Raw genomic sequence first — 27,858 nt, forward strand, 5'->3', positions numbered from 1 at the left:
ACATTCTCATTGCCGACTGGCTCCCTCTGCCTCCCTGGCCAGCCTGTCTGCCCTCAAGGCCATCGCCAGTCTCTCTCTTGCCTTTTTCACTTTCCAGGTCTGTCTCCGGATATCTCCAGGGGTGACGGGTTGTCCGCAGAGAAGCTGAGGGAGAGAGAGATCTGCTCCTGGGATCAGCTCTGCCCCATCTGAAGACCGTGCAGCGGTGGGCCCAGGGCTGGTGTGTACAGACCCAGCACCAGCACCGCCCGGGGATTCACCTGCACTACCCGGTGCAATCATTTTTATGACATTTGTGATATCCAGAGCACTTAAAGGTTCTCCTTCACTACTACAGGCCTGGAGTCCCTGCAGTCTCTTGTACGCACAGACTTGCTGGGGCTTTTCCAGCGTCTCCTCCCATTGCCTGCGCCGAACCTCACTGCCAGGATGCGAAGTTATCCTCGTGACCCGCCTTTTGAAAATGCAGCTGGTCAGCCTCATAGGAAGTGCAGACTTTTCACGATGTCTCCGCTTGGTCTTCGCTAAATGGACTTCTCTTTTCTTTTCTAATGTCTGAGGCATCATATTTCTTTTGAGCTTCCCCTTTGAAAACAAAATGAAATGTGAAATTTGAATAAAATGAGAGCTGAACACTTGCAGTTCATTTGGATTTTCTACCCTCCTCTCTCCCTGGAGAAATGTGTCTCAAATTGCATGGCGCATCACCCTCATCTGAAGGGTTGTTAAAACTCAGTTTTCTGAATCTCAACCCAAATAGGCCTGGGGTGGGGCCACAAATTTGCATTTTCAGTGTCCCTAGATGATGCTGATGCTGTCAGCATATGCACCATACAGTGAGAACCAGATCTTGGGACACCAAGCACGTATGAGTCAAGGACAGGAAGTTCGAAGTCACTACCAGTGTCAGTTCCAGACCATTTCCCTCCACTATCCTCCTCTGAGGATGTTTACCTCTTCTCATCCTTTTCAATGTCAAGTGTACACATGCTGGTGCCTAACTCACCATCTTATGCACACCAGGATCACAGGTTTCTCTGTATCCCAAGGCTTCAGGGTTTTCTTCATCTTTTTTTACTGTACTTTCGACCACACAGTCACCTAGTTTCCATAATCTTTTAGTGCCTCATCTCTAGTGAAATCATATGCCTTTGAACCTCTACTCACTTTCACTTACCCAAGTCCCAGCCTTACTCAAATATTCTCTGTTCATAAATAAATAACTCAGGAATACCATATTCCCATCAGAGATTCTTTCTGCACAAATACCTCTACTGTAAATAACCATTTTTACTTCCTTGACTTTCTCCCTTCTCTCCTTGTATGCCTCCCTGTTAATCTCGGCTCCTCTATTTGACTTAACACAACTGATGCTTCTTAAAAGTCATTCCTGCTCTCACATTTGTTCTGCATCCATATCCTTTCTAGGCAACCTCAGCCAGTCTCCTGCTTCAAATACCATCAATGAACTAGAAATGCCCATAGAAACAGGGTGATCTGACTTCGACCCTGAAACTTTAATATCCATCTGCCCACTCAGCACATCAGTGATAATATTAATGACTCAACTGATAGTGACCAGGTGCCACACTGAACTGTCCAGTTCTTCAGATAATTCACTGCTATCTCAATGTCTCCTAATGTCATTTATTGGTGCAAATATCTTATCTAAACCTGAATGTCATTGTGGACACCCTGCCACCCCACAGTCATATCAACGAGTCATCCATCTACCATCCTGAATTCATGTAAAAACTTGACTTCTTTCAGATTTCCTACAAAACACCATTTCCACAGAATGAACTTTCCTGGCTCAAAAGTCAAAATTTTGTGTTTTATCCAATTTTTATTTGTATGAATATTACCTATTTCTTTCACATTATTTTGCTCACCAAATTGGATACTCATGAAGAGAATTCTAACATAGACTTTTTAATACTTTATATTGCCATATTCAGTTATTGCTCTGCCCTTAGATGGTGCTCAGGTATATTTATTAAAAGAAATTATTCAAACGAAAAATCCTTTCCAAATATTTCAAGCAAATTCAATCAACCACAATTATACATTGATATAATTAATCTCTTGAGTGTCATGCCACAATATCACTGCCTACGACTTCAAATTCTTTCTCTTATTATAAAACTTTGGTCAGAATAATCTGTTTAAAATGTAAACCTAATTAGCATACCTTTTTAAAAAAATGCCTCGCTTCTATCTTCAGAAGGTACTTCTTTTTGAAAAGAGAAACCATAGATCTCAATGTATTCCTGTTATCCTGCCATAATTATCAATACTACCCTTTTCATTAGCAAAGATGTTCCAGTTTGGAGGGAAAGTTATTTGATCCTCCCAGTTACAGAGCATCTATTTTATGCCAAGTTGTGTAATAAAACCTATGATTTAGAATTTAACTTAACAGTAACTGCCCCTGTTGATTTGAATGTGGGTGAGAGGAAAGATTTGATAGACCAATTATTGTCTAACGTCGTGTTAGGTATAAGCGATGTGAGAAAAAATAAATTCAACATAGAGACAGAAACAGAGGTAGGGATGGAGGATCAGAGGTTAGAGGGGATAAAGACAGAGAAAATAACTACAATTATTGATGAGAAAGAAATTAGGAAAGAGGTAACTGATGACAAAATTTGAATGCAGAACTGAATTTTTGTTTTAAAAAACAACCAAGCAAATTGTGGGTAAAATATTTTCCAGAGAGGGGAACAATTTAAACAGTGCAGGGTCAAATACTATTTCCAATTTCTAGTGATAATGTTGGTAAAAAAAAAAAAAAAAGACAAAACAAAATGTCAGGACTATTATCCCAAGAAAGCATATACTAAAAAGTACAATACCCTGAACATTACTTAACAAAGTAACACTTAAGAAATGACCTCCTTTTTCTTCTTCTTTCACTTTTTTTAAAATTAAAATTATTTGGGTGACATTGGTTAATAAAATCAAATAGGTTTCAAGTATACAATTTGATGCCTTGTTTTAAGAGCTGTTGTCTGTTAATTTAAAGAGGTTAGACATAAGGGAAAACGTATACAAATGGACCCTGTTGCTATTAATATGAATTCTGCACTCACCAGAAAAAGCCCGTTTGTAATGCAGGTGGATGCAGGTTCCTCCATGACTGCAGAGTTGTTCTGCTGACCCCACTCCTGAGATGCAGACAGCCTGCTGCTTGAAAGAAAATGCAGTGACTTCTGCCTCTGATTCCCCTTTTAAGGAGGAAGGGCGTGGATAATCCAATCAGTAGATAATTCAGAGGAGACGCCCTCTCATATCAATGGGATCTGACAGATTCACAAGTCTTTATACAGAAACTCAAAAATTTGGGGCCATTGACATTGTCTAACACTGTTGTAGATTTTTAAAATTAATACATTTGTGGCTGAGGGTAGTATTTGCAGTTTCGCTCACATTTTAATGTTTTTTTTTCTCACTATTGTCGTATTCTATAAAAATAGGAATGCAAGTTTCTATGCGTGAAAATTTTCATATAATTTGTTTTAATAGGAAAAAATTAGAGACCATTTACATGTTTGTCAATAAAAGAATGTACAAAATATTTATTAACAATTCTGTGGAATATACCACAGTCATTAAAATAAATTAATACTTTGTGTATTTACATTTCACCCGGTTACCAATAAATTCTAGATTATTTCAACCATTTTACTCTCTCCCTTCCCTTTGACCTAACCAGTTAAGTTTCTTTACTCTCTATATCAAACTTTGATTTAAATATTTTATTATTCCATCCTTCCCTCAATAAACTTGTTAGTTGTAATTATGTACAAATCTTTGTGCGATTACACTGAATTACACCATGAGTCCTTTATTTAACATAGTCTAATACAAGTAATTACTTTTACTACCTCCCCCAAATGCTTTAGAATGCTTTCAGTTCTATTTTTAACCTTCTTGATTTTGCATTGTGCTTGTCATGCATTTTAATTCTACGTGTATTTTAATCTTCATGAGATTTCAAGAATTGCTTCATAAAACAAAATTCATTTATATTTATCTATAAATTATCTTTTTTTATCCCTCTTCATTCTTTCCTGCATTCCTGTTTTTCATCCTGGCAATATTTTCCTCTGAACTCAATGACTCACTCATAATTTTTTCTAGTTCAAGTCAGCTAACAATTAAATATTCTACTTTAAGATTTTTTAAAGACAATTTTATGTGGGGCATTATTGCCGTTGAGTATAGAATTCATGTTTGATGTGAGACTTCTTTCTAAAAATTTTAACTTTTATTTATTTTCCTTTTTATTAAGTTTATTGTGGTGATGTTATTTAATAAAATCATATAGGCTTCAAGTGTACCATTCAATATTAAGTCATTTGTATAATGCATTGTGTGTTCTCCAAAGTTATTTACCTTCCATAATCATATATTTGATCCCCTTTACCCTTATCTACCTCCCCATCTCCCCCACTTCCCTCTGGTAGCCACTAAATTGTTGTCCTTATCCATGAGTTTCTGTTTGTCTTGTTCATTTGTTGCTTTCAGTTTTATAACCCACATATGAGTGAAATCATAAAGTTCTCAAGTTTTTCTGTCTGACTTACTCACTTAGCATGATAATCTCAAGATCCATCCATGTTGCAAATGGCAGTATTTCATCTTTTCTTATGGCTTTGTTATAGTCGTTGTATATATGTACCACATCATTATCCGATCATCTATCTAAGGGCACTTTGGTTATTATCATGTCTCAGCCACTGTGAATAATGCTGCTATAAACATCAGGATGCATATATCTTTATGGACAAATATTTTCAAATTTTGGTGGGTAGATACCCAGAAGAGGGATTGCTGGTTCATATGATAATTCTGTTCTTAATTTTTTGAGGAAACTCCATACTATTTGCCACAGTGGCTGTACCAATTTACATTCCCACCAGCAGCGTATGAGGGTTTCTTTTCTCCCACAATCTCTCCAGCACTTGTTATTACTTGTCCTGTCGATGACAGCCATTCTAATAGTGTGAGGCGGTATCTCATTATGGTTTAAATTTTTTAAAATTAAGTTTATTGGGGTAACATTGACTAATACAATTACATAATTTTCAGGTATACGTCATAATTTGACATTTGTATATTCTATTGTGTGTTTACCGTCCAAAGTCTAGTTTCCTTCAGCCACCATATATTTGATCACCTTTCCCCACTTCATCCTCACCCTCTCCCCTATATTTGACCCCCTTTAATTGTCTATCTACCCCCCTCTTCCCCCACCCCCTACTCTCTGGTAACCACTAGTCTATCGTTCACGTCCATGAGTCTCTGTTTGTCTGTCCTGCTTATTTGTTGCTTTTAGGTTTATATCCCACATATAAGTGATATGCGGTTTTCAACTTTTTCTGTCTGGCTAATTTTGCTTAGCATGATTATTTCGAGGTCCATCTATGTTGTCGCAAATGGCAGTATTTCATCTCTTCTAATGGCTGAGTAATATTCCATTGTATATATGTACCACAGCTTCTTTATCCAATCATCTATCGTAGGATACTTCAGTTGTTCCCATGTCCTGGCCACCGTGAATAATGCTGCTATGAACATCAGTGTGCAAATATGTTTTTGGATATGGGTTTTCAAGTTTTTAGGGTAAATACTCTGTAGAAGGATTGCTGGATCATATAGTAGACCAATTCTTAGTTTTTTGAGGAACCTCCATACTGTTTTCCAATCATTGTGGTTTAAATTTGCATTTTTCTAGTAGTTCCTTAAGTTGAGTATCTTTTCATATGTCTGTTGGCTGTTTGTGTCTTCTTAGAGAGGTGTCTGTTCAGATCTTCTTCCCATTTTTTAGTTGGATTGTTTGTTTTTTTCTTGTTGTTGAGTCGTGTAAGTTCTTTGTATATTTCGGATATTAGATTCTTTTTGGAAACATTGTTTGCAAGTATCTTCTCCCATTCAGTTGGCTGCTTCTTTGTTTTATTGATGGTTTCTTTTGCGCTGCAGAAGGATTTTGTTTGATATAATTCCATTCATTCACTCTTGCTTTTACTTCTCTTGCCTTTCAGGTCAAATTCATAAAATCCTCTTTACATGAATTTAGTACCTGTGTTTTCTTCTATGCAACTTCTTGTTTCAAGTCTTATATTTAGGTCTGTGATATATTTTGAGTTAATTTTGTTGTATGGTGACAGCAGTCTAGTTTTATTCTTTTGCATGTGGGTTTCTAATTATCCCAACACCAGTTTTTGAAGAGGTTTTCTTTTCTTCACTGTATGTTTTTGGCTCCTTTGTTGAAAATTATTTGCCCATGTATTTGGGGGTTTATTTCTGGACTCTCAATTCTCTTTCATTGGTCTGTCAGTCTGTTTTTCTGCCAATACCATGCTGTTTTGATTACTGTTGCTTTGTAGCATAATTTGAAGCCAGGCAGTCTGGCCTTGTTTTTTTTCCTCAAGATTGCTTTGGCTATTCAAGGTCTTTTATCATTCAATACAAATCTATGATTTCTTGTCCTATTTCTTTAAAAAATGCCTTTGGGATTTTGATGAGGATTGCATTAAATCTGTATAGTGCTTTCGGTAATAAGGCCATTTTATCGACTATGTTGATTCTTCCATCCATGAACATGGAATAGCTTTCCATTTCTTTTTGTGTCTTCAATTCCTTTTATTAAAACTATGTCTTAAAGTCTTCAGTGTATTGGTTCTTCACATGCTTCACTAAGTTTATTTGTAGGCATTTTATTTTGTAGTTGTTGCAATTTCAAAAGAAATTTTTAAAAATTTATTTTTATGAACATTTATTGTTAGTGCGTAGGAATGCTATGATTTTTGTATATTGATTTTATATCCTGACACTTTACTGTATTTGTTTATTAATTCTAATAGGTGTTTTTTTTTTTTTTTTTTTTTTTTTTTTGGCGTGCTCAGGGTTTTTTATATAGAGAATCATGTCATCGTCGAAGAGTGACAATTTGACTTTTTCATTCCCAATCTGGATGTCTTTTATTTCTATCACCTGATTTATTGCTTTTGCCAGGACTTTCAATACTATATTGAATAAGGATGGTGATTGGGGACAATCTTGTCTTGTTCCTGATCTTAGAGGGAAGATTCTTAGTTTTTCAGCATTAAGTAAGATATTAGCTGGGGGTTTGTTATATATGGCCTTTATATGTTGAGATACTTCTATACCCATTTTCTTAAGTACTTTAATCATAATTGGGTGCTCTATTTTGTCAAACGCTTTTTTCTACATCTATTGATACGATCATATGATTTTTATCCTTTCTTTTGTTTATGTGGTATATCACATTAATCACACATTGACCCATCTTTATGCCCCTGGATTCAAGCCCACTTGATCATGATGTATATTTTTCATGTATTGTTGTACTTGATTTGCTAGTATTTTGTTTAGGATTTTTGCATCTGTATTAGTCAGAGATATTGGTTTTCTTTTTTGTGTATGTTATCTTTACTAGATTTTAGTGTCAAGGTACTGTTGGCCTCATAAAATGAGTTAGGATGTATTGCTTCTTTTTCAATTTTTTAGAAGAATTTGAGAAGAATAGGTGTTAAATCATCTTTGAATGTTTTGTAGAATTCATTATTGAAGCCATCTGGTCCTGGACTTTTACTTTTTGGGAAGTTTTTGATGGTTGTTTTAATTTCCTTATTGTCGATTGGCCTATTTAGATTTTCCAGTTCTTTGTGATTCCATCTAAGAAGGTTGTATCTTTCTAAAAACTTGTCCATTTCTTCTAGGTTATTGAATTTGGTGGCACAGTATTTTTCTGTGATACTTTGTATTTCTGTATTATCTGTCATATCTTCTCTTTCATTTATGATTTTATTTGTGTCCTTTATCAAAAGTGAGCCTAGCCAGAGGTGTGTCAATTTTATTGATCTTTCCAAAGAACCAGCTCTTTGTTGCATTAATTTTTCTATTGTCTTTTTGTTCTCAATTTCATTTAATTCTGCTCTAATTTTTATTATTTCTTTCCTTCTGCCAACTTTGGGCTTCATTTGTTTTTTTATTAGTTTTTTTAAAATGTAAAGTTAAGTTGTTTGTTTGGGATTTTTCTTGTTTCTTGAGATAGGCCTGTAATGATATGAACTTTTCTCTTATTATTGCTTTTGCTATATCCAAAATGTTTTGATACATTGTATTTTCATTTGTTTCTATATGATCTTTTATTTCTTTTTTGACCCAGTTGTTCTTTAGAAGTATGTTGTTTAATCTCCACATATTTGTGGTTTTTCCCACTTTCTTTTTGCAGTTGATCTCTAGTTTCAAAGCGTTGTGGTTGGAATGTATACTTGAAATGATTTCAGTCTTAAATTTGTTGAGGCTAGTTTTGTGTCCCAACATATGGCCTCTCTGCGAGAATGTTCCATGTGCACTAGAGAAGAATGTATAATCTGGTGTTCTGGGATGAAAGGCTCTAAAAATGTCGATTATGTCGATTGGTCTAATGTGTTATTCAAGGTTGATATTTCCTTATTTATTTTCCGTTTTGATGATATATCCATAGCTGACAGTGGGGTGTTTAAGTCCCCTACTACAATTGTGTTTTTGTCAGTTTTTCCCTTTAGTTCTATAGTCGCTTTAAATATTTTCATGCTCCCTGTTTGGGAGCACATGTATTGATGTGTTATGTGTTCTTCATGTATTGTCTCCTTTATCATTACAAAGTGTCTATCTTGTCTCTCATTACCTTTTTTAACTTGAAGTCTATTTTATCAGATATAAGTATGGCTACAACCGCTTTTCACTGGATGTCATTTGCCTGGAGTATTATTTTCCACCCTTTCACTTCATTCTATATTTGTCCTAACATCTGAGATGTGTGTCTTGAAGACAGCGTGGAGTTGGGGTTTATTTTTTGATACAGTCTTCTACTCTGCTTTTTTGTTGGTGAGTTCAGCCCATTTAAATTTAGAGTGATTATTGAAATATGAGGTTTTCCTATAGCCATTTTTATGTCGTTTTCTGATAGCTCAGTATCTCCATTGTTTCTTTGCCCTTGTGTTTCTGTCTGTTATTTTAGTTTGGTGGTGTTCTATGATTTTTCCTTCTCTTCCATCTTGTTTTATGTTATGTGTCTCATTTCTGGATTTTTTTGGTGTAGTTATGATTATCTTTATGTAAAAGAAAGTTTCATATGTACAGTGATTTTTTTCCTTCTCTGTGTGTCTTATCTCAATTCCCCTTTGTAGATTCAGACCTACTACCTCCTTTTTTTCTATTTTTGTTGTCTCAAATTATTCATATTTATGCTGTGAGGTTATTTATTTCTTTTTATGGTGACATTGGTTAACAAAATCCATTAAGTTTCAGCTGTACATTTTAACAGTAAGGCATGTATATATATTTACACTGAGTGTTCACCTTTCATAGTTAGATTTCTTTCTGTCACCACATATTTGACCCTCTTTACCCCGTCTATCTTCCCCCTTCCCCTTCTCCCCTGTCGTCTCGTAACCACTAGTCGATTGTCCATGTCCATGAGTCTCTGTTTGTTTGTCCTGGCCATTTGTTGTTTTTAGGTTTATATCCCACATATAAGTGATATTATGGGTTTTCAACTTTTTCTGTCTGGCTTATTTTGCTTAGCATGATTATCTCAAGGTCCATCTATGTTGTTGCAAATGGCAGTATTTATCTCTTCTTATGGCTGAGTAAGGTTCCATTGTATATATGTACCACATCTTCTTTAACCAATCATCTATTGTAGGATATTTCAGTTGCTTCCATGTCCTGGCCACCGTGAATAATGCTGCTATGAACATCAGTGTGAAAATAACTTGATATTTGTTATGAGTTTTCAAGTCTTTGGGAGTAAATAAATACCCTGTAGAAGGATTGTTGGATCATATAGTAGATCGATTCTTAGTTTTTTGAGGAATCTCCATACCGTTTTCCATAGTGGCTGTACCAATTTGCAGTCCCACCAGCAGTGTATGAGGGTTCTTTTTTCTCCGCATCTTTTCCGACATTTGTAATTACTTGTCCTGTTGATTACAGCTATTCTAACAGGTGTGAGATGGTATCTCATTGTAGTTTTGATTTGAATTTCCCTAATAGCTAGTGATGTCAAGCATTTTTAAAATATATTTGTTGGTCATTTGTATGTCTTCTAGAGAGAAGTATCTTTTCAGGTCCTCTGCCCATTTTTTAATTGGATCATTTCATTTGTTGTTGTTATTGTTATTGAGTTGTAAGAATTCTTTGTATATTTTGGATATTAGGCCCTTATCGGAGGTGTTGCCTGCAAATATATTTTCCCATTCAAATAGTTGTCTCTATATCTTGTTGACAATTTCTTTTGCTGAGCAGAAGCTTTTTAGTTTGACGTAGTCTCTTTCATTTATTTTTGCTTTTACTTCTCTTGTGTTTGAGGTCAAATTCATAAAATCCTCTTTGAGTTCAAGGTCCATGACTTTAGTTCCCATGTTTTGTCCTATGCATTTTATTGTTTCAGGTCCTATAGTCGGGTCCATAATCCATTTTGAGTTAATTTTGGTGTGTGGTGATAGACAACAGTCTAGTTTCATTCTTTTGCAGGTGGCTTTCCAGTTTTCCCAGCACTATTTATCGAAGAGGCTTTCCTTTCTCCACTGTATGTTTTTAACTTTTTTTGTCAAAAATTATTTGTCCATATAAATATGGGTTTACTTCTGAACTCTCGATTCTGTTCCACTGGTCCATGTGTCTGTTTTGCTGCCAATACCACGCCATTTTTATTCATGTCGCTTTGTAGTATAATTTAAAGTTGGACAAAAGGAGGCCTCCAGTCTCATTCTTTTTTTCTCAGGATGTTTTTGGCATTTTGGTGTTTTGTGCTTCCATACAAATCTGATGCTTTTTTGTTCTATTTCTTTAAAAAAATGCTAATGGTATTTTGATGGGGATTGCATTAAATCTGTATAATGCTTTAGGTAATAAGGTCGTTTTTGTGAGTTCATTTCTGAATTACAGTAGCTATTGTCTTCTTTAACTTTTTTTTACCTTTAACCATTATGTAATATTTAAGCTTATAATATCCTCCTCTTAATAAGGGTTGCAATTTACTGTTTCTGTCTGTTGGTCATCTTACTCCTAGTTTTTTTTTTTCTTTTGTCCTTTTGTTTCTGATAGAATGACCTGCCACTTCCCTACCTCTTCAGTATTTCCTGTAGTGCAAGCCTGTGGTGGAAAATTTCTTCAGCTTCTATGTCTGGAAGTCTTTATTTCTCCTTCATATCTAAAGGAAAATTCTTTGCTTGATATATTATTCTTGTCTGCTAATTTCTCTCTTTCAATAGTTTGAATATCTGATTCCACTTCCTTTTAACTTGTAAAGTTTCTGCTTAAATGTCTGATGACAATCTAATGAGTTTTCTTTTACAGGTTACCATCTTCTTTTCTCTGGCAACCTTGCAAATTCTTTGTCATTAATTTTTGACAGTTTTAATATAGTGTGTCTTGGAGAAGGGCTTTTTGGATTGAGATAATTAGGTGTTCTGTTTGCTTCTTAGATTCAAGAATTATTATTTCCATAGGTTTAGGAAATTCTTGTTGACTATTTGTTTGAATAGGCTCTCTGTTCCCTTCTCCTTTTCTTCTCCTTTTGGTATACCCATTATTCTTATATTACTTTTTCTGATGGAGTCAGATAGTTCTTGTACAGTTCTTTCATTTTTTCACTTTCAAGTCTCTCTTCTTCCATCTGTGTCTTTCCAGATTTCTGTCTTTGATATCACTAATTCTTTCCTATCACTAATTCTTTCCTCAACCTAAGCTCACTATTTCATTCTTTCTCTCTTTTATTGAGTTCTTCAGCTCCAGAAGTTCTATTTTGTTTATTTTTAGAATTTCAATCTCTTTGGTAAAGTATTCCTGCTGTTCACTGATTTTGTTTGTGAGTTCATTGAACTGTAAATCAGAATTTTCTTGCATCTGGTTGAGTTTTTTTCAGAACTGCAATCTTGAATTCTCTGTCATTTAAATTGTGTATTTCTATATCTTTGTTTGTTTTCTGGAATTTATTTTTTTTCTGAGCTGCCTTGTCATCTTGGTTGTTCATGGTATTTGACAGATTATTTCTCTGCCTATGCATTTGTGGGAATATACTTTGCTTAAAAATTTTTTTTTTAATTACCTTTTAGAGTGATCTCTCTTTAGCAGGTTGATAAGGTTTTTCTTTTGTTTTCCTGTAGGTGGCACACAAGCCTACTGTACTGCTCAGGCCTCCTGGATCTCTGATTTGCAGCAAAAAAAATAAATAAATAAAATAAAATAAAATAAATAAAATAATAAAATAAAATAAAATAAAATAACAATAAAAATAGAAATTTCTTTATACCCTGGGGAGATGTATGTCTCCTCTTGGACCAGGTTGCCTTGGTCCTAGGGCTCCACCCTCACAAGAGAATGTGATGAGTGATGGGGCTCTGAGCCTCTGAAGAGCTCCTGATGTCCCAGTAAGGCCCCAGTAGCCAGATGCAGTGCTGTGTTGCCTCTTCCTGAATCAACCTGGATGGCTGTGGGTGGGGTGGGGTGGGATGTGAGTGGCTGCTGGTGTGTGGCTGTTTTCCATCCAGTAATGCTGGCTGCCAAACTTCAGCTGCCTTGCCTATATATCTCCATTCCTGTCACTGGGATCACTGTAGGCTGTGTGTATTTCTGGCCCAGGCATGTTTGTGGGTTGCATTATGGGAGAGATGAACCCTGATATCCCCTGAGGTTGGCCATTTTGAACTTGAGGAAAGGGAGAGGCACTGGGCCCATAGGGAACACCATGTGGTGGGGAGACTTTAACAAATCTACAATAGTCCTGTCTGGGGTTTGCTGTCACTCTCCATCCATTTCCCCTTGGCTCTACTTAGAATTGGTTCCTGTCCCCTGCCATAATTTGCAGAAAGGGCAGTGTTAGGATATGATCTTAAGGTTCATTACCTACTTGGTAAGCAAAACAATAATTTCCTTCATCTCTCCCATCTTTCTTCTTCCCCTAAGACTCCATACATATATTATCACATATTAGCTGTCATGTTTTGGGCATCTCAACATCTTGCTCCAAGTTCTCAGGCCCAAGCAGAGGTCCCTTCTTCCTTTTTAGGTGGATAAGCCCCTTATCCCATCTCTCCATGCATTCCCAGCCCAAGGAAACAAACCCCTGTAGACAGGATTAGGTAGGACGAAGGCAAAGAAAATTTTTAAATAGATAAAAATTAATAAAAGTGAAACTACAGCATATCAAAATTAATATGATGCAAATAATATTGCCTGAGGAAAAGAATTTATAGCACTAAATACCTACATTAGAAAAAAAATGTCTGAAATCAATAATATAAGGTTCCACCTCAAGAATTTTAAAAAAAGAAAATAAACTCAAAGCTGTCAGAATGAAGGTAATAATAAAAATAATAAGTCAATGAATTCTAATACATATATACTAGAGAAAATAAAATAAAAATGATAAAGCATTATGAAAAGGAATGAAACCCCTGATTAGAGATATGCCATATTTATCAATGGTTACAATATTGCAAAGAGCCAATTTTCACCCAAAATATTTGATTCAATGTAATAATGTTAGAATCATAACACAATTTTTAAAAAGTGAAGATATTGATTCTCAAATTCACAGGGAAGAAAAAATTTTCAAAGCTAAATAAGAAATTTTTGGAGAAAAAAAGAACCACGAGAGAGGATATAGAAAAAGTAATATACCAAAACATCTTCAAATGTTTGTCATGGAAGAAAAACATACCCAACAAATTGAAGAGGAATACCAAGGTTCCAGAAACAATTCCTTTTATAAATTGAAGCTTTGTATTTGATGAGGTTAGCGTTTCAAGTAAGTTGGAAATTGATTTTAAATGACTGGAGAATATATTACACCTTTGAAAAATTGGCTAGCTTATGCATCCAGAAAAAAAAAAAAGAATATTTTTTAAAACTAAAATTAACATTTAAAACATCTAAAAGAGAATAAAACATGTAAAAAGCATATATAACAGATATTTTACCCAAATATAAATTGCACTGTCATTTGACAAAACAGACAAGTTACAATAAAAGATGGTCTGAAAAGTTCTTAGTTATGAAATTAGTCTTTCAAGATAGAGGAGTTCCTGAAGCAATAGAGAATGTGCTTAGTATATACTTAATGATGGAAGAAATAGGTAGATTCAATAGCAAAAGCTTTGATTATAGCCATTAATTTGAGCTAGAAAGTTGATTCGTGAGTCTTTATTGCTGAGGGTAGTTGTAAACAGGAAATCTTAAAAATAGAGGGAAGAATATCTTGATAAACAGAGATAAATCATTTCCCATCGTTTTCCAATATCTGAATAAATATACAATATTATGTGTCTCAGTGATCTATTGTTCAAAAGCCTAAAAATGTGAGAGACTTATGAGATAGAACCTGAATGCTAATTCCCCCTGGGATGTATTTTATTCCTTAAACCTTTTGAGGAGTTTTTATCAGGTTTAATCAGAACAATGCAGCACTTTGGGTTAAAGATGCAGCCTAGTAATCCAGTGCTGGAAGCCAAGATTGAGATCTCCATGGCCACCATGATCCTGCCTTTGGTGCTGTAGTAGATGGGGAGGACGGAGACTCAGATACTGCAGAACACCAGCATGCCAAATGTCGGGTAGGTTATGGGCCCGGAAAGCCAAAGAGAAACTCCTTATGACCATGGAGCCCAGGTGCCCTAGGACACGGTTAGAAGGCACTGACCAAGCCCTCGTTGAAGATGAGGTTTATGGGCTCAGGATGTGTGCCTATGTCAATTAAAGGGGGAGAGGTTGCCAGCAAGATCTCACAGATAATCAGTTGGATCAGGGAGCAGATGGGAATGACACAGTTAGAAGCTCTTGACACCAGGAAGTGTTTCATTATTCCTGGTTTCATGGCCTTGAATGCCAGAATCATGGTAATAGTTTTGACCAGAACGGCAATAGTGACACAGCCCCAAATGTGATCTCTCAGAGAATATACGAGGCCTTGTTGGGACAGCCAATGAAGAGTAAGGAGTAGAGTAAGCATAGGAGGGAAATGAGCAGGATGTAACTGAGAGCCGGGTTATTGGCCTTGACTATGAGGGTGTCTCGGTGCTTCACAAAGAGCCACAAAACCACAGCTGTGATGATAGAGAAGCATAGAATTCTGCAGGCCAGAGCCATCCCTAAGAAATCCTAAAAGGCCATGAAGGTCACGGCCTTGGAGAAGCAGTGATTTCTTCATGGTTTTAATACTCTTGGGCTGGGCATTGCTGGCACTGCTCTGCATCTGGTGAAAAAGGAGACTTAGCATTTTATTTTCAGCATTTCTTCATATTTACCACATTTCAATATTGTCACCTTCACTGTCATTGTGCATATTAATGCCCTCTGATATAATATTCAGACATACCAAATTGAAATTAAGATACTATACCTTCAGGTGCAGATAATACCAAATCTATTCAAACTTGATCTTCAGCATGTAGTTGGTCTCAGTTGACTCATCCTGTGGTTCAGTGATGTCACGAAGGATACAGATCCTTCCTCTTTTCTGTATTGTCCCCAGTGTCTTCTTCATGATAAACCTTGTACAGACTAACATTTGCACAGAGAAATCGAGGTGAAAGTTTTCTTTTTCACACTCAGTTTGAAAGGAAGAAACTGTGTAGCTCTCTTGGGACATCCTAACTATCACTCTTCTAATTTTTACTGGTTTCTTTTTTCTGGTATATATATCTTAATGTCTAGTAGAAAAAGTCTCTCCTCATTCTACTTTTCGTTTTTCTTTGATTTTCTGTACATCTATATTCTATATAAATATTAAAAAATATTTAGTCAAATTAAAAAATGAATTCTTATTGACATAGTAGAGGAGTTAATATTTTAATCATATCATTGAAGGGTGGGGTGTAATACTTTTACTACCATTCATCTACTCCTTAAAGTAAGTATGGTCAAACTTTGTAAACTGAAGACACTCAATATGTTAGGCTTCACAGGCCATTAGGTGTCTATTATAACTACTCATTTCTGCTACCGTAACACACAAAAAAGCAGACATGAACAATATGTAAATGATCAAGTATGACTGTTTTCCATTAAGCTTTATTTAAGAAAACATGTACTAATTGTCTGACTCCTGCCATAGAAAGGTCTTTACTTATACAATGGTACAAAATTCTAAAATCCTCAAAGTGCAATTTTCGGTCAAATCTCTTTTCCCCAGGTACCCATTCTCTCTTCATAGAATTAATGGTGGCTCCTTGATATTTAGTTAATTTTTCCAGCAACATGCTGTAGATACACAAACATGTTTATGTTGTGTTGTGGGTCTTGTGTTTTTCCTCCTGAATTTCTTCTTGGTTCACACTCTTATTTAGGTATTGCAAATCCTTCAATAACTTCATGTAAAAGGGATTTTTAAAACTCTATTCTTTAATTAATTCATCCATACTTCACTCATATTTAATGATAGCATTTTGTTTTAGCATATAATCTCTTTAAAACTGTGGCTTTTCTTAGAATTCTGTGTCTTTCCTTTTTTACTTTTCGGTACTATATTATAAGCATCTGAAAGGCCAGACTGTGGTCTTATTAAATTATACACATATAATACATATTTTGCACATATGTACAATTAGTACATTGCACAGTATTCAGGACATGGTACATAAAGGAATAAAATATTTCTATAACAGTTTATGTGTATTTGTTCTGTACATTTGGAGATGAAATAGTATATTTTTATGATTTTAATTTTATGTTACATTACATGATAAATTTTAGAATGATCCACTGTGATCAGAGGTTGAGGCTGTTTCATTCAACAAGGGATGTTAAAAAAAAGTATCCATTGGAATTATTGCCATAGTTGATCCTAAGAAGATGAGCAAAGTCAGGCAAGATAATGCCATAATATGGTAGTGACAGTGATTATAAAATTGTATGTGTGATGTCAATAAAATAGTGAACTGGAATATGCCAAGTGCTCATTCCCTCAAAGAAACATAAAAACAAACAAACAAGAAGCAACAAAAATGCAGAAACTGGCTAAAATAATTGTATAGGAGCTCTGGAAAATAGTCAGACATCTATAGCAACCAACCAAACACCCATATCCAAACAGTGAGAAATGTCATGGTATTTTCACTTGTTTTTCCTCCATCCCTACCAAAGTTCAATGCAGTCTTCTTTAGAAGGCAACAGTTCCCAGTTCCCTATGTTGAACCAGAAAGAGTAAATAAGATCTTATTTTCAACGTCTTATCTAGTCTGGAGGCCACCTGAAGGACTGGTGTATGTCTCACCTAACTAGGATCTCAATCAGGGGAATGAACCAGGCAGCCACTTCTCATGAAAGCTTCAGGACTACAGGCTCACAGATGCCTAGGGCAAGAAATTATGAGTAGAGACAAACAGGAGACCATCGAAGACCCTGAGGGAAGCCTGGGTGAAACTCCTTGGAAAATTAAGACATTCAAAAACAGCTATATATATGGGGAAACTAAGAAAGCCACACTCAGACTTTGGAAAGCTACATGCTCAGAAAAGGCCTGAGAAGACCTTTAGGTTTCAACTAGGGCTGATCCAAGACTAAGAACGTGCAAATCAGTGAAGTACTGCCTCAGCATAGAGCCAGTCTTCAAAGAATGGGAGAGGTGGCTGTTTCTCCAAATGCTCAGCTTCTTCTAATTTCAACATAAAAGAAAAATCATGAAGCATACAAAGAAACACGAAAACGTGGCCACTCAACAGAACAAAAAATTGGCAGCAAACATCCCTGAAGAGGAAGAGACATTGAACTTACTAGAAAAATATTTTACAACGACTATTATAAATATACTCAAAGACCTAGAGGGAGATATGGACAAATCAGGAAAATCCAATATTAACAAAATGAGAGTATCGATAAAAGTAAATCATAAAAAGAAACCAAATAGCAATTCTGGAGCTGCCAAATTTAAAAATTCACTAGAAGGGTTCGACACGACATTTCAGCAAGTAGAAGAAAGAATCAGCAAACTTAAAGATAGGGCAATTAAAACTATGGAGCCTGCTAAATAACATGCTACTAAAGAATGAAAGGGTACACCAGAGGCAGGGCCTACGTCCAAGGCCAGGGGTGCTCTGGTTCCTCACCGGCAGAGTGGACAGGAAAGGGTCTTGGTGAAGTCTTGATACCAGCGGTTTGCATTCAAGGCCAAGGTCTGCGAGTAAACAACATACTTCATGACCTCCAACTTGGTGCGGATTTGCATCTCCTCGTCCGTAGACTCCGCCGCGTGCACCATCGCCTGCCACTGCTCCACTCGCCACTGCCCAGGCACGTTGCTTTTGGCAGTCAGGGAGGCCACAATTGGTGGGTAGCGTGTGATGCCATGCCGCAACATCTGGACCGGCTATTTCTAGAGCGCTGACGGTGGTCTCTGTTGCGGTGTGCAATGACAGCCCCGGACTGCGGAGCACAAACTTGCAACATCGGACCGCCGCCATCTTTGCTCACGGTTCCCACCAGAGATCAACTTCGGCAAGTGTCCCTGCCTTCTTGCCTTCAGGACCAATGGGAAAGCGGAATCAGAGCCAGTCTTCGGCCGTTTCTCAGTGGGCTTGAGAAACCTTGCGTCATCCATTTCTTAACCAATCAGATCGCTTCTCCAACTTAGTTGATTGTGGTCTAGAGCGTTTCTAGGTGAAAGGAAGAACGTGAGCGCCAATAGGTTTTCTGTGGGTCTTGGGGTTAGGAATGAAACATTTAAATAGGAGATGCTGCCACTTAGGTTGCTTTCTAGACAAGGGCAACAGTCATGCCAGAAATCATTTAGGAACATTTCTGCGGGGAACTTCAAGTGCTGGGCTAATTTTAATGATTTCATTTGTGTATGGCACATCACGCCTTTTCTCTTTTAGTTTTTGGGGCTGAAAGTTATTGTTGAATCTACTATTTTAACATTTTTATTTTTTAAATACATGTTTACTTTCAAAATAATGCAAGCATCTCTCAGATGACCACTGCTAACCTTAGGAAAAATAATGCCACATATTTCTCTGTTAATTGATATGTAAATAATTTGCTTAATAATAGCATTTACAAAAATAGAAGTATACTTCTACTTAGATTTAACTGAGAAAAGAAATGAATAAAAAACTGCAAAACGATTATTTTTAAATTTTGCTATGTATTAAGATCCATTATTTCAACATGAGTTGATTCCTACTAATCTGTGAGCACTTTTAAGTAAGAACTGTTTTATTTTTTAATCCTCAGCAACCAATCAATACCTGTGCAATAACTCTTGAGAGCACATTTATTTATTAATATTACATTAGTATATATTTTGATAATAATTTTACATTTTGATACATTACTAGCCTGTGTTATTTTTGGTTAAAATGATTTAATAAAAAAGAAAAACAAGGGAAAAGATGTCGTTTTGATATAATAAGCTGTCTGTCAAGAAATCTGCTTCCAACCTCTGATTGCCAGGACCAACTGTGCTGACCACAACCCTGCACTCTGAGTAAGAAAATCGGAATGTCCTGGGACTCTATGGGATAACTGGGGCTGGCCTCCTGCAAGGGATGACCACTTTTCTGTTAGTGCTTCAGTATGACACAAAGCTCCAGATTCTGAAGTTGTCTCATTCCTTTTCCCTAGGATTGAAATTTTCCTATGAGAAATTTCTTGTTTTCTGTCTCTGGAAATTCCAATTGAAATGTAGATGTATCTAGAACATAAGTGAAAACATCTCTCAAATAGAAGTAACTTTACAGCTAACTGGTCAAATAAATAATGGCTATTTGTTTTAAAAATAGTTACATAAATAACTTAAGTATCCTAAACAATAAATAAAAATTTTGGAAACTTTTGCCTGTTTTTGATGTAGTACCAAGCCCTTCACTATAACTATGAATTTTCAAAAACAAACAACAACAACAAAATAATGAATTCATTAACAGTAAGATCAAGGAAGAAATTAAAAGATACCTCGAGACAAATTAAAATGAAAACATAATGAATGACTCCCCCCCAAATCTATAAGACATAGCCAAAGCAGTCCTAAGAGGGAAATTCATAACCTACCTCAAGAAACAAGAAAAATCTCAAACAATGTAAACCTACACCTAAAAGAACTAGAAAAAGAGCAGCAAACAAAGCTCAAAGAGAATAAAAGGAAGAGAATAATAAAGAGCAAAAATAAATAAGATACAGTCTAAAAAATACAATACAAAAGATCAATGAAACTAAGAGCTGGTTCTTTGAAAAGATAAACAAAATGAATATGCCTTTAATGGAACTCATTATGAAAAAGAGAGGACCCAAATTAATAAAATTAGAGATGAAAAAAGAGAAGTGACAACTGCCATGACAGAAATACAAAAAAAATAAGAAATTACTACAAACCTCACATGCCAACAAATTGGACAATTTGGAAGACATGGATATATTCCTGGAAACATACGGTTGTCCAAGACTGAACCAAGAAGAAACAGAAAATCTAAACAGACTGATTACTACTAACAAAATTGAATTGGTAATCGAAAACTCCCCAAAAACAAAAGTCCTGGACTAGATGGTCTCACAGTTGAATTTTACTAGTCAAAGAAAAATTATTCCTAACTATTCCAAAAAATTCAAGAGAATGGAAGGCTGTCAAGTTTATTTTACAAGGCCATCATTACCCTGATTCCAAAGCCAGACAAAGACATTGCAAAGGAAGGAAGGAAAGAAGGAAGGAAGGAAGGAAGGAAGAAAGGAAGGAAGGAAGGAAAGAAGGAAGGAAGGAAGGAAAAAAGAAAGAAAAAGAAAATTATAGGCCAATATCCCTGATGAACACCAATGTAAAAATTCTCAACAAAATATTAGCAAACTGTATTCAGCAATACATTCAAAAAATTATACATCAGATTAAGTGAGATTATCTCCTGGAGTGCAAGGTTGGTTTAATTTTGGCAAACCAATTAATATGATACATCACATAAACAAAATAAAGGATAAAAATCATATAATCCTATTAATAGATGCAGAAAAAAACAGCTGATAAAACCCAGCATTTATTTATAATAAAAACTTTCACCAAAGTGGGAGTAGAGGACACATACCTCAACATAATAAAGGCCATACATGATAAAACCACAGCTAACATCATACTCAATGGGGAAAAGCTAAAAGTGTTTTCCTTAAGATCAAGAACAAGATAAGAATGGTTACTTTCACCACTTTTACTCAGCATAGTATTGGAGGTCCTGGCCATAACAGCCAAATAAGAAAAATATGAAGCATCTAGATTGGAAAGGAAGAAGTAAAACTGTCATTATTTGCAGATGACATAATACTATATAGAGAGAACTCTAAAGATTCCACCAAAAAACTATTAGAGCTGATAAATGAATTCAGTAAAGCAGGAGGACACAAAATTTATATTCTGAAATTGGTTGCATTTCTATAGATCGATAATGAATTATCAGAAAGAAATTTTTAAAAGGTCCCATTTATAATTGCATCAAAAAAGTAAAATACCTAGGAATAAATTTACCCAAAAAGATAAAAGACTTGCACTTGGAATGTTATAAGACATTGAAAAGAAATTGAAGAAGATACAAATAAGTGGAAGCATATACCATGGTCATGGATGCAAAGGATTAACATCATCAAATACTACCCAAAGCAATGTACAGATTCAATGCAGTCCTTATCAAAATACCATGGCATTTTTCACAAAACTTCAATAAATAAACCTAAGATTTACCTGAAACCATAAAAGACCCTGAATAGCCATTAAAATCTTGAGAAAGAAGTACAAAGTTAGAAGAATCATAATATCTGACATTGAACTGTTCTACAGGGCTATAGTAATCAAAAGAGTATAGTACAGGCATAAAAACACACATGTAGCTTAACGGATCAGAATAGAGAGCTCAGAAATAAACCTATGACTATATGGCCAATTATTCGATGACAAAAGAGGCAAGAATATACAATGGGGTAAAGGCAGTCTCTTCAATAAATGGTGTTGGAAAAACTGGCCAGATCCATTTAAAAAAATGAAACTAGACCACCTTCTTACAACATATACAAGAATAAATTATTATGGAATAAAGACTGAAATGTTAGACCTGAAATCATAAAACTCCTAGAAGAAAACATAGGCAGTAAACTCTCTGACATTGCTCTTAGTAATATTTTTTTTTCTGATATGTTGCCTTGGGTAAGAGATACAAAAGAAAAAAAAATAAACAAATGAGACTACATCAAACTAAAATTTTTTGCATAACAAAGGAAACCACCAACAAAATGAAAATATAGACTAAAGGACTTCTGAGACACCAACAAGCTGATCAATATATGCATTGTGGAAGTCCCAGAGTTGAAAAAGAATAGGAAATGGGCAGAAAAAAACCACACAATTATCTCAATCGATGCAGGAAATCTTTGAAAATTTTAGCACCCTCTTATGACAAAAAAAAAATAATCTCAGTATACTAGGAATAGAAGAAAATTTCCTCAATATAATAAAGGACACTTATAAAAAGTCATGGCTAACATCATACCCAATGGTAATAGACTGAAAGCTTTACCAGTAAAGTGAGGAACAAGATAAGAATACCCTCTTTTGTCACTTCTATCTAACATAATATTGAGAGTTACAGACAGAGCATTAGGAAATGAAAAGAAATGAAAAGAAATAAAGGTGGCCATATCAAGAAAGAAAAATTATCTTTGTTCAGATATGACGTGATATCATATGTAGAATACCCTAAAGTTTATACATGAACACACACTCACAAAACAACTGATAGAACTAATATGTAAATTCAGCTAATGTACGGAATGCAAAGTCAACACACAAAAACTAGTGCATTTATATACACTAAAAAAAGAGCAAACAGAAAATTTAAAAAATAATTCTGCTTACAATAGTATCGAAAAGAGTGAAAAATTTAGAAATAAACTTGAACAAGGAAATGAAAGACTTATACATGAAAAATTGTAAAATATTGCTATAAGAAATTAAGAAGACACAAATAAATGGAAAAACATTCCATGTTCATGAAACAGAGAATTAATATTGTCAAGATGACAATACTACCAAAGCAATATACAGATTCAATGCAATTCCTATCAAAATCCCAAAATGTTTTTAGCAGAAATAGAAAAACATACTAAAATTCATGTGAAATCCCAAGAGACCTTGAATAGCCAAAACAAATTAAAAAAAAAATGTTGGAGAAGTTACACTTACTGTTTTTAAAAGCTATTACAAAGCTACAATAATCAAAACAGTGTGATATCAGCAGAGTGACAAACATTTATTTAAACCAATGGACTAGAACAGAGAGCCCATAAAGAAATCCTAACATATGTAGTCAAAAGATCTTCAACAACATTGCAAAATCATTCAAATCATAGTCTTTTTAACCAACGTTGCCAGGAAATTTAGATATCCATATGCAAAAAAAATGGACCCTTACTTTACATCTTACACAAAAATTACCTCAAAATTGATCAAAGATTTAAACATAAGAGCTAAAATTGTAAAACTCTGAGAAAAAACAGGTGGAAACTTCATGACATTGAGTTTGGCAATAATTTCTTGGGTACGATACCACAAGTACAAGCAACAAAATAGACAACAGGTAAATTAGGCTTCATCAAAATTAAAACCTTTCGTGCATCAAAGTGTATCATCAAGAGAGTAAAAAGGCAACCCAGCAAAAGGGAGAAAATATTTGTAAATCATATATCTGGATTAATATCCAGGATAAATACAGAACTCCTACAACTCCACAACAAAAAATATAACTCAAGTTGAAAATAAACAAAAGATGAGTATACATACGTTCCTCCAAAAAACATATACATATGGCCAATAAATGTATGAAATATGCTTAACAGGAACAATTGTTACAAAACTGTAGATCAAAACCATGAGATATCACTTTATACCCATCAGGATTGATATTATATTAAAAAAAAAAGAACAAGTGTTGGTGAGGATGTAGAAAATCGAAAACTTTGTGCATAGCTGGTGAGAATGTAACGTGTTGGTAGAAGTGTAAATGGTGCAGCTACTATGAAAAACAGTATGGCTGTTCCTAAAAAGAAATAAACATAGAATTACCAGATTCAGAAATTCCCCTTCTAGATGTATATCCAAAGAAATTGAAAACAAGGACTTGAATAAATGTTTATATGCTATTTGTAGCAACATTATTCACAATAACTAAAAAGTGGAAATGACGCAAATGTCTATTGTTGGATGAATAAATAAACCAAATGTGGTCTATATGTATAGTAAAATATTATTCGACCTTAAAAAGGAATGAAATTTCTGATGCAAGCTACAACTTGGGTGAATCTTGAAAGCACTATGCTAAGTGAAATACACAACTCAGAAAGAAAAATATTGTATGATTCTATTTATCTGAGGTATTTATAAGAGTTAAATTCATAGAGACAGAAAGTAGAATAGTGTTTACAAGGGACATAGAGGATAGAGAGTGGGCACCTATTGTCTGTGGTTACAGAGTTTAAGTTAAGGATAATAAAGTTCTGTAGATTGGTAGTGGCGATAGTTGCATAACAATGTAAATGCACTTAGTGCTACTAAATTAATTGTACTTGTAAGAATTGTACAATTGAAACCTATATAATTTTATTAACTAACATCACCTGAATAAATTTAAGTAGAAAATAGAAATATCATAAACTAGAAATGATAAATTCACTTTTTAAAAAATAACATTTGCCTTATACCTTTTTTTTTAATTTATTCACAAACGGACCTTTTTATTGGCCATTGAAATATAATACTTGAAGTCAGCTTTCAAGTTTACTTGTTTAATTATCTTTCCGTTAATTTAAATCTGTCAGATGTTAACTTCACGATCTTGCACATACATAATGGGGGAAAAAAACCATGAAGGAATCACAAACTTCAAAATTTGATTTGTAACTTAATTTTCCACACAGTACACAAACCCACAGATAGATTGCTTTTCAAATAGTCTTTAATAAACTTTAGGGTATATATAAAATATAAGTTTTAAAATTTTTGCCAGAAAATAAAATTGTTTGGACTCTCCAAACAATTTTTTTGAGGCTAGCATAATCACGACATACATTTGGATAACAAGAAAATAATTTTTGTCCCATTTCACTGACAAATCCCGATGTGATTGTTCTATGAAATGTTAAAATCTATGACTTCTCCCAAACATTTAAGATAAAGATTAGGCCAAATTTTCAATTTTTTTTCCCGAAAACAGAAGATGGAATACTTTTTGACTTATTCTGTTCAATCAACATTCCTGTATTACAAATCCAGACAAGGACATTACAAGAAAATGATAATACAGGTAAACTTCTTTCAATAATTTAAATGTAAAATTTCTTAACAATATTTTAGCTTTCAATATTTCAACAATAGTACATCTCATTGCAATTTAATAAAGTTTATACTAGGAATTCATGGTTGTTCTAACATTGAAAAATTAATGTATAATGTACCATATTAGCAAAATAAGAAAGGAAAAATGTGGTCATCTGAATAGATGTAGATAAATGCGTAGCAGAGAGCTAACATCCTTTACTAATAAAACTATCAAACTAGAAGTAAAGGACTTTCCTCACCTTGATAAACAGTATCTCCATAAAAACTTACTACTTACATTTTACTTTATAAGTGCACCTAACTATATTAAGTAAACACTAACAGATCAGAAGGGAGAAATAGACAATATAATAATACTAGGGCATTTCAATACCCCACTTTCAACAAAGAATAGATCATCCAGACAGAAAAATCAATAAAAAAACTAAGTGAAAAAAGCCACTCACAAAAAACCACGTATTATATAATACTATTTATATAAAATGTCCAGAACAGGAAAACCTATAGAGATAATAGAGAAAAAACTGATAATGGGTATGAAATTTCATTTGGGGGTGATGAAAATATCCCAGAATTAGATAGCAGCAATTATATACTTTAAAAGGCTAAATTTTAAGTTTTGCAAATATCTTGAAAAAAATTATAAAAAATTCAACATTGGAGTATATACATAAATTTCTGAGTGAGATAAAATAATAAACAAAAATAGAAAAATGAAAGGTTTAAATACATAAATGTGAGCACTTTTTAAATTCTTCACACCATTACAGAATTAAATGACAGAACAGAAACTGTGGATTAACAATTTTCAAATCTACAACAATGGGCTTAGATCATTTTTACGCAAAGAATAATATTAACTAGATTTATTAACTAGACTTATTGTGGGGATCATTTCACAGCATATACAAATTTTGAATTATTATGTTGTATACCTGAAACTAACATAATGTTATATGTCGATTATACCTCGATAATAACAAAAAAAACTTTAAAAAATGTTTTAAGAATATTATGGATAAATATGCAAAAAGCCGACACCCTGGTAGAAATATCATTAAAGATAAAGTCTATAAACCTACATATGCCTTTACAAATATGTACAATCGCCTATAAACATAGGTGACAGTATTGAGACTAATAGGCAAAGAAGTATAAATTAAAATAACACAATTATATTTGTGCCTCTTAAATAATGAACAAAGTAGAATAACAAGTTTGGTAAAAACTTGAGGAAATGATAAAGAGCTTCCCAGACAAGAAAAAACTAAAGGAGTGTTTCGCCATCAAACCAGTATTACAAGAAATGTTAGAAGGACTTCTTTAAGAAGAAAGAAAAAAAAAGATAAAAAATGTCAATAGTAAAATGACAATAACTATACATATATAAACAATTACGTCATATGTAAAAGAATTAAATGCTCCAAGATAGGGTGACTGAATTGATAATAAGTCCCTTATATATGCTGACTATAAGAGACTCACTTCAGACTGAAAGATACACATAAACTGAAAGTAAAGGGATGAAAAAAGATATTTCATGAAAACAGAAACAAAAAAAATATGGTGTAGCAATAATCATACCAAACCAAGTAGACTTTAAAACAAAAGCTATACCAAGAGACAAAGAAGGACCAAGCAAACCTACTTCTGGGTATTTACCTGAAGAAACCCAAAACACTACTTCAAAGGGACATGTGCATCCATATGTTCATTGCAGCATTATTTACAGTAGTCAAGAAATGGAAGCAACCTGGGTGTCCATCCATGGATGAATGGATAAAGAAGAGGTGGTACATATATACGATGGAATATTACTCAGCCATAAAAATAAAGAATGGAATCTTACCATCCGCAACAATAGGACCTAGAGGGTATTGTGCTGAGTGGAGTAAATTAGAGAAAGAGAAATGCCATATGATTTCACTTACATGTGGAATCTTAAGAACAAAATAAACAAGGAAAACAGAAACAAACTTATAGATACAGAGAACATTTTGAGATTGCCAGATGGGAAGGGGTCAGAGGAGGTGGGTAAAAAAGAGGAAAGGATTAAGAAGTACAAATTGGTAGTTACAAAGTAATCATGGAGATGTAAAGTATAGCATAAGGAATATAGTCAATAATATTGTTATAACTATGTATGATGTCAATGGGTACTAGACTTACCAAGGTGATCTCATCATAAGTTAAAGGAAAGTACTAGGCCACATATAATGAGATCTTTATGAATGTGCATATTTCTTGATCTAACAATTGTCTAAATCAGAGGAATGCTCAAACCTTGTTAAAAAGAATCACTTATATGAGCAATGAATTGTCTATTATGTTTCAATACAGCCATAAAAAAAAAAACTTAAAAAAAACGACCCCCTAATTTGAAAAGATAAAAAAAAAAAGAATCATTTATTTACCGTTACATAAAATCAGTAGCAATGGGAAAGTAAGTCTTGGCATATCTATATGAAAGACATTTGTAGGCA

General features: G+C 34.3%; 1 protein-coding gene across 1 annotated transcript; it reads right to left on the bottom strand.

Moving 5' to 3' along the window:
- Positions 1 to 6: 6 nt before the first annotated feature.
- Positions 7 to 18,373, bottom strand: LOC107509563 (methyl-CpG-binding domain protein 3-like 2B). Its single transcript, XM_016142198.2, is given in 5 exon segments — positions 7 to 585; positions 3,093 to 3,161; positions 3,163 to 3,189; positions 3,191 to 3,284; positions 18,123 to 18,373. Coding segments are annotated over 5 exon segments (1,020 nt in total).
- Between the last annotated feature and the right edge of the window lie 9,485 nt (positions 18,374 to 27,858).

The sequence above is a fragment of the Rousettus aegyptiacus genome, unplaced genomic scaffold (assembly GCF_014176215.1).
Source record: "Rousettus aegyptiacus isolate mRouAeg1 unplaced genomic scaffold, mRouAeg1.p scaffold_m13_p_16, whole genome shotgun sequence".
NCBI classification, from domain to species: Eukaryota; Metazoa; Chordata; class Mammalia; order Chiroptera; family Pteropodidae; genus Rousettus; species Rousettus aegyptiacus.